Below are 11,965 nucleotides of genomic sequence, written 5' to 3'. Positions count from 1 at the left end.
ACCCGAAAATGTACACGTTATTTGTTTACTTTTATTTAAGTAGGTACCTAAAGATACAGAGTATAGTTGTGAGTCACATTTAATAATCTCATATAATATATATAATCTCTATATCTAAGCGGTCAATGTCATTAAACTCCTTAGTTATTTTCTTACGCATTGACGTCATTAGGAATAAACAATTAAACATTCAACAATGTCCTTATCTAGATAAATATAATAAAAGATTATTAACATTGTAGTCTGAGGTCATGGTCGGTTAGAGAGGCTTGTTTTTATGTCAATAGTTGTAGGTATCTGATGGGGCGCTCGCGTTGTATGTATCGCAGTCGGATCGTATAATCCGCCGTATTACATTACGGCTAGCCGTTTTCAAAAACAGTGGCGTTTTGAAATGCGGCGGCTTAACGATTAGCCGGATTGAATGCGGCTGAATGAGAATCCGCCGGAATGTATTCGGCGCCATACGTTCTTCAACACGGCTAGCCGTAATGTAAGCCGTAAAACAGCGAGTCATTAGCCGCCGCTTTGACAGTTTTTAGTTCCTATTTTTAACACTCGTGGCACTGCCTGACATAACAACAACAGACTATGAAAAACGCTGGGGTGTCCATCAAATCTGGAGTTCGTCGGACTATTTATTATCAAAAAACATTTCCTTCGCTTCGCAACACAACTTAAGAATTAAATTGCAAACATTTGTCAAACTCCGGTTACGTAGGCGACCGAAAGAACTGGTCACTCTACAATGTACGATGCGGCTAAACGTAGGCCGCCTTATTGAAGAACGTATCGCAATGACAATCCGGCTAATCGTCGAACCGCCGCATTTCAAAACGCCCCTGTTTTTGAAAACGGCTAGCCGTAATGTAATACGGCGGATTATACGATCTGACTACGACAGTACGACATATTATGTATTTCGTCTACCTTCTTTCCCTGAATACCTACTTCTTGAGACCTTTCTAATGAGCCTAAACTCGATGTGTTTGCAACGTCATTGGAATTACGGAAGTAGGTACTCCAAATTTATATATACATATCTGGATACGATCCGATAAGGAAAGTGGTTCAAAGTTACAAGATTTGAATAAAATATAGGCAATGAAGCTATACTCTGTCAAGCAATTTCCGTCATTAGAGCGTCAAATTAAAAAAAAAGTAGGCGAGAAAGGCTATCATCCCATTTGAATTTCGCGCCTTTTCTACTGACAAACTAGTTTGACCGGCTATAAATAAAAGTATGTAAAAAAGGTACTAGCGTTTCACAGAATGAAGCAACCGCCGCGCCGCCATTGCAGGTAATCAATCTAAAATTGGCTAACATTATAATTAACCATTTGCTAACGCCATCTCGTAATTTAAATCGAAGAACTTTTCTAAAGTTGACCTTGAGCAACCTTGAGGAATGGGAACGACCATAGATATAATACATATATATATATATAGTACTTTAATCTACCAAAATAACTACAAAACATTAAACGCAGTGTAATGCTAACTTGTATTATGAATGTTCCTCCAGATAGGTAAGTTTGTAAATGCTACTATTGTTGTATTGCTAACTCGGAGTAATTAACAATGGAGCCGCCATTAATAGGCGTTCCCCTCTGTCGAAAATAGGCGGCCAATGGTCAACCACATGTCAACCATATGTATGGACTGACGTTTATCTGACATGACGTAGGTACCTATACATTTGATGTGCCCCTCCCCCGCAAAAAACGGCAGACTATTTTCTACCGAAAATTTTAGACATGGCGTCTCCGTTGGTTATATCCTCTAAGATTGCTAATGAACATTTGACATTTCGGTACCGCAACCATGTTTACAGTACATTGCTGCTGAGAAATTTAAAAAATAATAATTATGGGGTCGTAATGAACTGCAACTTAAAAAAACCTTTTACTTCATGATTACAAATGAATACTATGTCCGATTTAATTTATCGCCCGTATTAAACTTACACACTGTATACTTAAAGATTACGGGCCCGATTCGGATTTTGAAATAGGCATCTATTTGATATCTTTTAGACATCACCAAGATACGATAACGATATGTTTAAGATCTAACCTGTCAAATATGACATTTGCGCGATTCTGGAGATACTCTTGAACGATTTCCTCAGGATATGACTTATTAGAGATCCAATTCACATCTAATAGATATCTTACTCTATCTAACGTAAAGGTGACATTGGTTGCCCGAATTGCGCTGCAAAAGAGAACTAGTTGATATCTAAACTATAACGTATCTAGAATGGATCTAGTACGTGTCGTCTCTTGTGAATATCTTGAAGTTCGAATACGGCAGTACGTCTAAGCGAGCTGTCACTGTAACCACTTTTGTTTATTTAGTGTACGATTAACAATGTAACTCCACCTTGCTGTAGCCATGTCGATAAAGTCATATCGATAAACTATCGACATTTCTTGCAATTTTAATTTTACTTCAAAGGTTTAACGATACCTAAAATGAAAAAAAAAACGCTTTTTTTTGTGATTATCAGATCACAATTTTTTCTTCACGCCCCAGCAGGGAACGAAGGTAAAGTTCAGATATTTAATTAAAATACATAAATACCTACTAAAATATGTGTTCCGCATTAATTAAATTATTTTATTATATTCTAATATATTCATTATCCATTAGCATTTCAATTATGTTTATGTTTAACGAAGATATTAATAGCATTGGCATTCAATTAATAGCTATTTCGTTCCGCAGTGTAGCGTTTATCGATATATAACATGGTTAAAATCGACTTTTCACATCCCTAAAAGAGCACACATACACGTTTTTACGCACACATACACAGCCTGGATGCACCAAAAAAGGCAACACTTTGATTTGAAGTTCATCTTGTCAATAGTATGGTTGTCCTTTTTTGACAAATGGCATTTTAAAAGAGCGAGGAGAGAGAAGTGATACTAGTTGCTGCGCCGTCAAAGTGAACAGACAACTTTGGGGCCTTGGGAACGACCTAAGTTTGTTTTTGTTTTGGTTGGATAGCAAAACATAATAATAAACGAAAGGTACCGTAGACCGGGCTGACTTTGGAAAATTTGGGGTTACTTTGATAGATTTAAAACGGCCATGGAATTACCATTATTCATTATTTACTGAAAATGTTCCTGTAACTAGTTAGATTACTATTTATATTCATATTGACCTACTGTAAAATCTCGCATAAATATATATTATGGCTTAAAAACTAGAATTTCAAAGTCGCCCCTGCATTTGAAAGTCACCCCGGTCAATGGTACTTAATGTAATAAAGTTTTGGGACAGAAAAATTCTCGGGCACTATAAATAATAGGTAAGTAAGTACCTACCTCGTTTTATTGTTGGAAATGTTTGTGTAAATAACCTTAGTTACGCGGACGATATGGTGCTGCTCAGCCCTTCAATCAAGGGATTGAGGAGGCTACTTTCGGTCTGTGAGCATTATGGTAATGCACATGGACTGAAATATAATGTTTCCAAGGTCGAGATGATGGTGTTCGCGTCGGGTTCTGGGCCGGACAGCGTACCTCCGGTGTATTTAAATGGGTCGGAAATCAATGTTGTTAGGCGGTTCAAGTATTTGGGGCACTTGTTGACGGAACGGCTGCATGACGATGCTGACATTGAGCGCGAGCGGAGGGCCCTCGCAGTCAGAGGCAACATGCTCGCTCGGCGGTTTTCTAAATGCAGCAAGGATGTAAAAACCACACTCTTCAAGGCATACTGCTTAGGCATGTACACCTCCCAGTTGTGGATAACGTTCACGCAGAAGGCAATGAGCAGAATAAGAGTTCAGTACAATGACGCGTTCCGGGCTCTTATGCGGCTGCCGCGGTGCTGCAGCGCGTCGGGCATGTTCGCGGACGCGGGGGTCCCCGACTTTTTCGCGGTAACGAGATCCCGCGTTGCCTCGTTCTGGAGGAGACTGCGCCTTTCCGACAACAAAATACTTGTGGCTGTTTCTGACGATATAAGGAGTCCGGTGTTTAAGCGCTGGATTTCTGTTCACATGGACCAGAATAGAAAATGACTTGCACTTAAAATGTGCGATCTTGATTTATTTTAACATGAGTGGCACCCCTCTACAGTGTCAGTATAGTTTTAGTTTTTAAATTAGTTTTAATGCAATTTGTATATGGGTACTGCCTGAAATAAAAGCTTTTTATTTATTTTATTAAGATTAGAAATTTTCTAACCTCAAAAGTAATGGTATAGTTATACGCACGTGTATCGTACAACGTTTTACAGTACATATGTGTCGCTTAACTTCAAACTCGGGTAAATCCATTCGACCCTCTCAGCAAATATCTACCCTATTACCTTTTCTTAATACCAAAATCGCATAATCTGACAGATGGATTTACCCGAGTTCGAAGTTAAGCGACTCATATGGCCCTTTAAACTTTTGACATACGCACTACATCATCATTATTTTTTATATTGATTTAAATAATATCATCATTGCCTTATAAAACAAAGCCCCTTGTCGCGTCTGTCTATCTGTATGTTCGCGATAAACTCAAAAACTATGTACTGGACATTGCAGGTGACTGTACTCATTACGCCATCGTCAATAATTTTAATAAGTTCCAAATACCCAGTTCATGACCATAAACAACAAATCAATCAGTGTCACGCATGACTGAGTTCGGTGAAACTGTAGGTAAGTACAAATAGATTTATAACAATTACATTCAACTGTTATAATAATCCAATTGTATTCGTGCTTGACCTTATTGAGTTGCGAAAAATCTTTTTTTAGTTATTATGAATATCGTAATAAGTATTTTTGTGTTCAATTTTAGCCATGGGCGACAAAAATTGGAAACTGACGGAAAACAGCTAAGAGCGGTTTTAGACTAGCGTGTTTTCTGCACGTATGTACGGTCGATTCGGCGGTACGAGCTTACATGCGCGTCACTTTTCCCTACATTTATTTTGGTCTACACGTGCACGTGCCTTCCTTGTCCCTTCGCCGTGTACCTATTGTAGTATTGGCACCATTGGCTATAATGAAACTACAGGATTATTTAAATGTATTTATTGTATATTAATCGAAATAAATACACTAAAAGCGTTACGTGCATTTACCACATGTCGTACATTAAAGTTTAAACTAACTACTTATTTACATACACTATTTACATTTCTTATATACCGGGCCCTTAAACCACGCTTAGGCTGCCGTTCCACTGATACAGCAATAAGCGGAGATGAAAGGAGACGTTGTGGAAATCAACCAATAACATTGGTCACATCTCTTTTCCACTCCGCTGTATTACGGCTCCTGTCATCTCCGCCTTAGTGGAAAGGCAGACATACAATTGTACCTTCACAGTGACATTTCACCGTACATTGCTGGTTCAACAAGTAGGTACAATCAGCAACACTATTCCCTAGCACCTTTGCATACAAACTATGCAAGGGGGGTCAACTTTCTCTGTAGCTGACTGTACATGCCTGTATCGTTACCTATTTACCTACAGTGTCAGTGTCATGACAATTGTCATAAAAGTGCAAAAGGGGCCTAATTATACACTAACATCTTGACAATTCTTAATGAAGTGAGTGACCTACTAAGAAGATTGTCATAAATACATTGCATTGTGGTAATATTGTCTGATGGGATAAATTCGCCCAAGGGACAAGTGCGCCTACCCTAAATGCAACCGTAAAATATAAAAAAACCCTCCAAAAACTTACTACTTAAGTATTACGGTACTTCAACGCAGTATAATACATTTTCAAATCGGCAATGCGCACGTGTCATCCGTGTAGCTGCACGTGTACATAGGCTACGGTAGCAGCTTTCCATCAGGACCGCTACATGCTTGTTTACCACCGTCATGGTTAACCTTTACCGAGAAAAGTGCGGCCATAGTATAACCTCTAAGCTATATCATACGGGTACGGTGTATCTAGGGTAGGCGCATTTGCCCCTATGTTCCACTTGCCCCAACTGACTTAGTTACTTATATCAATTCCAATATTTACAAAGCAATTCAAATTGAGCTGTATTTACATTACAACACCTTTATTTTTTATTCATTAACTGTCTATGTAAATTCATTAGGCATTTATTTAAATAATAAAAAAAATAATTATTATCCACTGTGGCACTTCAATCTGTCAAATTATGGCCTCTACTTGACAAACGTCACCTTTAATTATAATAACATACAATTTGCAACACATTGCGGCATTTAATTCGTTGCTCCTACTTAGCCGGCAATATCTAAAATCGCATGCCAATTGTCGTAACCTCTGTAGAGGCCTTTAAATGACTGACATCAGTTTTAAAATTACAAATACAGTGGAACCTGGATAATTGCAATCTCAAGGGACCGGCCATTTTTTGTCAATTAACCAGGTTTTTCATTTAAGCAGGTCGTGTCAATTAACGAGGTTCAAAAAATCGTTGTGTCAATTATAGAGGTTTTCATTAATAGAGGTTGCGTTCTGACAAATTTCTTTTATGGAGGTGCAAATAACCATTGAAAGTAGATTTACACGCTTACGTTCTGGGTTTCTGGTCTATATATAGCTTCTATACTTGCACTTTTACACTACATTAATTACTACTTTATTTTCTTATTAATCATTTGGGTTTAAAAAATTCCCTTGAATTGTAGAAGAAAGTTTTATTGGAATGTAAAAAGCATACTTTGTTTTTGATTTAATAAAAAATATTTCACCTACTACAGGCTGTGATAGATACCCAATAAATAAATTACATTCTGGATGAAGATATAAATAAAATGATCATTGCTATTAAAATATTGTTTCTGCTGTCTACAACTACATTATTTCAATTACAGAGGTAATAAGTAAGACTCGTTTCAATAATAGAGGTAAAAAGGAGAGCAAAAATAACGGATTTTTTTAGCACAGTGTCAATTATAGAGGTCTTAGTTGCGACGTGGTCAATTACAGAGGCAAAATTACGAAAAGCCCTAAAATCTAAATTGCAATTATAGAGGTTCCAAAATTTCAATTATAGAGGCCTTTTGGTCTCAAGGGACCGGGACCGGACTTTTGGTTGCAATTATTGAGGTTTTCCATTTATCCAGGTGCCAATTAACCAGGTTTCACTGTACCTATTTTTTTTTTAAAGAATACTATTTACGGTGTTATAAGAGTACATTATAACACTGTTTTACCTTTTCTATTTGTATTTTTACAATTACAATTTACCTTAATGCTTGTTTTATGTAACAATTTTTTATTAAAATACCTAAGCTGTTCTTCTGCCGTAGACAAGGGAATGTAATGCCACATTACTAGGTTTTAAAAGTCTTTTTATGTAACTGTTACATAAAATACTGCTTTTAGTCAAAATAAAATTTGTTGGCCTTATATCTTGGTAATATTCCCGTTAAAATTGGCTTAAAACACATCTTATATTTAACTTTTAATCTTATCTTAATAAGTCTTTATCAAATGGTCAGAAACAAAAGGCGTGAAATCCGTATCTTTTATCTCTTTCTTCCTCAAGGAGCAGCTCTTTCTCCCCGTCTCGCTCTTATTATGTATGGGTTTATACTGGGTCGGTATTGATACTTTTTTGGCACATTCGTTTTGGCAACTTTTGTCTTTGGCATTATTTTTAGTTTCGCTGAGAAGTGTATTCATATCTGTATTTTTGTAGTGTTTTTCTACAGGATTCCGTAGTTCCAGTTGACTGTAGTCCAGGCATGTAGACTTTGTCTGGAAAAGAAAGAATAATATTCATAATTTGGTTTTAGGGTTCCGTAGCTCAAAAGGAAAAAAAAATGCGTAGACGCCACGCGGGCGCCCACACGCCCTAGCGCATTGTTTAAATACTACTTCACCGTATAGAGAGACAGACAGACACATAGACATATCTACCTGATCGGGGTCTGTCCTAGGGCGCGCGTACAATGCAGCGCGTCCCTCTAGCTCGCTGCGTAGACGCCACGCGCGCGTCCATAGCGCCCGAGCGTTCGCTGCACGTGCGTCCCCGCGGGCGGTCTGCCATCTGTAAGTAAAATAGGTACTTATTTTTCATATGTATTTAACATATTCAAGTCCAGCGTGAACTGCACGCCTCGAAGATTTTGACGCTAAACGCCAGCTTCGAAAATCTCGGCCCAAGCCCTCCTACACATACACTTACGACTCAAATGGCGAGCTTTACTGCATGTCTTGCGGCCGGAAGTTTAAAACAAAACTCGGTTTCGCCAGTCACGTTCGAGCCCGTGCACGTCAGGCTTTACTAAATACCTGATACTGATTTGTCCGGGTGTCGCCGTCGACGGATACGTCTAGGAGGACATCATCATCACTTTGCTGCTTAAAAACAGCAAAATGCGATTTTGCTCACCGAGTAAGACAAAATTACATTTAAGTGGATTTAGAGAGAGAGGTAGATAAAATATAGGAACTTGCAGCTACAATTCTACCTGATAATAAGATGTAACGCCCTCGCCCATTGCCCCTTCTGTCGCAGCACGAGGCACGCTGCGCGGAGGGCTGCGACGCCGCGACGCTCTCCACTTGCGAGAGAGAGTTTCAAGGCCGTCATGTAGTAATTTAGAGAGATGGGTAGAAGACCTGGAAAGAGATTTGGTTTTAAAACTATATAATATAAAGACAATGGGAGTACGCTCTTTCCTTGAAGGTCGTATCGATTCGCAAATACCGCAAGTTTTCGGAGAAACGCACAGTTGAGGACTGCCAACCATCTAAGTGGTGAAGATGGAAATATCGCGTAGGGCGATGTCGGAAAGAAGCGGCAGGAATTAATCCAAAAAATTCTTGGGAACACTCCCCTCCTCCTTGTATAAACAAGCGATAGAAAAAGCAGAGCGAGGCTACATCAACGCAGCACCAAGAAGTCAAGCCGATCTGAAATATGCTAACAGCGGACAATTTGAGTCACTCTCCGTTGGATGCGGTCTAGAAGGAGAAGCTGCATATATATTAATATTATAATTATAGTAGGGATGAATTTCACCCACCTCTGCCCTTAAACCAGTTCCCATACAGCACATAGTGCTCCCAGTTTCTCGGCTCTATCTCCAGCAGTTTGTCTAGGATCCCCTTCTTCTGGTCTTCACTTTTCAAGTGGAGCAGTTCCACGTAGGCCTGGACGAAGCGAGGCTCCAGGGTCAGGCAGCGTTCTATCATTTTGAGGGAGTCAGCGAGGCGGTTTTTCTTCCTGAAATTATAAGAATGTTTGTGTTAAATGTTAATGTGGAGAAAACGGTCTATCAGGTACTTAATACCATTAAGACCACGAAAGAATAAACTAGTGCTTAAGATGGTCTTTGCAACCGTGTTTTTAAGTTTAGAAAAACTAACTGTGGTTGGAAACACCGAAGGCAGAAGATCACGTGCTCGTTGACCAATAAGATGGACCGATCAAGTTAAAAACTCGTCATCCTCTGCTTTCTACACGGTCGTCAAAGACGCATTGGACAGAAACCGCGGTGGAGGCAGATCATCCGCTTTAGAGTCAACCCTGATCTGACCACGATCCTCAGACATGAGGGACCGACCAAAGAGAGAGAGAGAGAGAGAAGACCGTATTTATGCGTTAGTTGCTTCTAACTCTTGCGTTTATACACATACTTGACTTACGAAGGTCTACAGAGCAGAGGAAGCGAAGTTCTTCCTTTCTGATGGCCTGGCTGTATATCTGAACGAAGTACGTATTATAATTAATCTCTCGTATGCCGTATGGGATATACCTGTATAGTTTAGCGAGATTATAGTGCGCGTTGACATGGTCCCTGTTGTATTTGAGCGCCTGCAGAAAGTGGTGCTCGGCCCGGCCTGATGCAATCACCAGGGTGCCAAGGTTGTTGTGCGCGCTGGCGTAGCTCGGCCATAACCTGGAAATATAAGTAGCAGATAATAACCTTTAGTATCATTTCAAATCAAAAGCGTAATAACTAGACATCGTAAATTTTATAGCATTTCGGTGCAGCGGAGTGATGTTAACGGAATCGAGATGAAATGATTATGGTCTTATGAAATTTAAAATATTTTTTACGTTTTTCTTTTTGATAATAATCTACCCAAAGTTACTACAGCGACAACAACAAAAGGCAACGTGAACTGCTGCTCAGCACTGTTAGGCTGGCCGCAGACGCACGGAATGACATGTGCAAGCGAGACAACGCTATGCTTGTGTAGAGCGACGTCCCGTTCCCACCTGTCAAACCGAATGAAAATTCCATGCGTCTGCGGTTAGCCCTAGTGCTTGAAACTGGAGAACTAAAGCATCAAATTGTTCCATATTTGTGGTGTAACTATCGCATATACGCTTTAATTAAATATTAATGTTTAACGAAGAGTAAGACTTACTTCAATGCTTCCTTATAGTGTTTGATAGCATTTTCTTGTTGCTCCTTGTCTTTCAAGAAGTTTGCGAAGTTGTAGTGCAGTTTGGCGTTGTGCGGTAACACCGCCAAGTCCGCTCTGGAAAATATAATAAAGAAACATAATAGTTACACGTTTTACTGCAGAGATTTTAAGTGCGGTTATTTACCAGTGGCATTAAATTTCTATCTCTCATATCTTAACAAAATCTTAGGTAAAGGAAAAAAAATCGAGAAGAAACTCAAAAATGTATGTGAAGGGAAATACCTCAAAAGCGTCTCCCTGGTTCTCCAATCCTGGTTCCTCAGGATAGTTCTTGCTGCGAAGCTGGCAGCTAATATTGCAGTTCCAACCACCAGCAGACGCCGGTTGGAGCGATGCCAGAGGAGCTGGATCCCGTAGGCTGTGAGGATCACTGAGCCCACGCTGTAAGCAGAAGGCTCTCATTAGTTCATAAAGAAAAAAATAAAAAATTCTACCCACCTGGAATAAAAGATATTGGAATTGTTTACTGTACTCTAATGCAATAAGTTATAAATAAGCTGGTTTTGCAATGACTGCAAAGTTCTTGTGTGATGTAGGATGCAAACGAGCAGACGAATCGCCTGATGGTAAGCAATTATCGTCACCCATGGATACCTACAACACCAGTGCAAGATGGGGGTACGCGTAGGGTTGTAAAAAAACGGTTTTTTTTCAGACTTGAAAAAAAAACATGAAAAAAAAACCGTGAAAAAAAACCGTTTTTTTTCTGGAGTACGTTTTTTTTCAAAAGTATGAAAACTCAAAATTTGCAAGGCAGTTAATACTTTTATACGGTCGTTTTACTTGTTTTAGACTTTATGTTAACCATTAAACCAATTTAATTTAACAACTTTGATTAATAACAACATAAATGAAATCTGTAGTGGTAGTTATCGCAATTTACTGTTGGCAACACCAACGCCTCTCGTCGCCGCATCGGGGAATTCAGGGATTCCCCAAAAATTACTTAGTTTTAAGTTACTTATATAAATAAATCACGAAAACCAGTTATTGTGGCATATTTTTGTTCATCTGAAAAAAAACCTAATTTAGAAAAAAAACCATGGTGCCAGGTTTTTTTTTCATGTTTTTTTTTCATAAATTTGAAAAAAAAACATTTGGTTTTTTTTCTATTTGCAACCCTAGGTACGCGTTTATATTAATGATTTGAAGCTCGTAGTATAGGGCCGGAAATACCACGTTCATTCCACAGTTTTGCTGTGCGAGGCCAGAAGTTTGTTTATCAATGAAATACCTTGGCAAATACAGGACTCTCTCAGCAACCACGAAACCGACAGTCACCAGCAGGTTCGATGCCGGCAGGTATGGTATCACCAACAGCATCAGACCCACCGCAGCAGGGGTGTGTCTTTGGAACTAGAAAGAAAAAAAATGGTTCTTGATCACACTGAAAGAAACCTGTCCACTTTTGATACGAAAACAGTATTATATCGTCCCATGTTGTAACATGTCAAACCTGCATGGTGCATCCAGCGCGCTCGCAGATCAAAAATAATAATTTAAAAAATCCTTTTCCGCTCGTCTTTTGTTTTTTCTGGTGAACTTTCCTGGGCAATTTTAATGC

General features: G+C 39.1%; 1 protein-coding gene across 1 annotated transcript in view; it reads right to left on the bottom strand.

The window, feature by feature from the left end:
- Positions 1 to 8,417: 8,417 nt before the first annotated feature.
- The window catches only part of LOC134806393 (protein O-mannosyl-transferase TMTC1-like), a 268,478-nt gene continuing 264,930 nt past the window's right edge, over positions 8,418 to 11,965 (bottom strand). Inside the window, exons 7-12 of the mRNA XM_063779647.1 lie at positions 11,636 to 11,757; positions 10,624 to 10,782; positions 10,342 to 10,455; positions 9,723 to 9,866; positions 8,991 to 9,190; positions 8,418 to 8,583 (exon numbers count right to left, since the gene is read on the bottom strand). Coding sequence (XP_063635717.1) covers positions 8,429 to 8,583; positions 8,991 to 9,190; positions 9,723 to 9,866; positions 10,342 to 10,455; positions 10,624 to 10,782; positions 11,636 to 11,757 — 894 coding nt within the window. The 3' untranslated portion in view covers positions 8,418 to 8,428. The remainder of the gene's footprint in view (positions 8,584 to 8,990; positions 9,191 to 9,722; positions 9,867 to 10,341; positions 10,456 to 10,623; positions 10,783 to 11,635; positions 11,758 to 11,965) is intronic.

Source organism: Cydia splendana, chromosome 3 (assembly GCF_910591565.1).
Source record: "Cydia splendana chromosome 3, ilCydSple1.2, whole genome shotgun sequence".
NCBI lineage: Eukaryota > Metazoa > Arthropoda > Insecta > Lepidoptera > Tortricidae > Cydia > Cydia splendana.
Note: the sequence above shows the minus strand (reverse complement) of the source record. Positions and strands in the feature narration are given on the sequence as shown.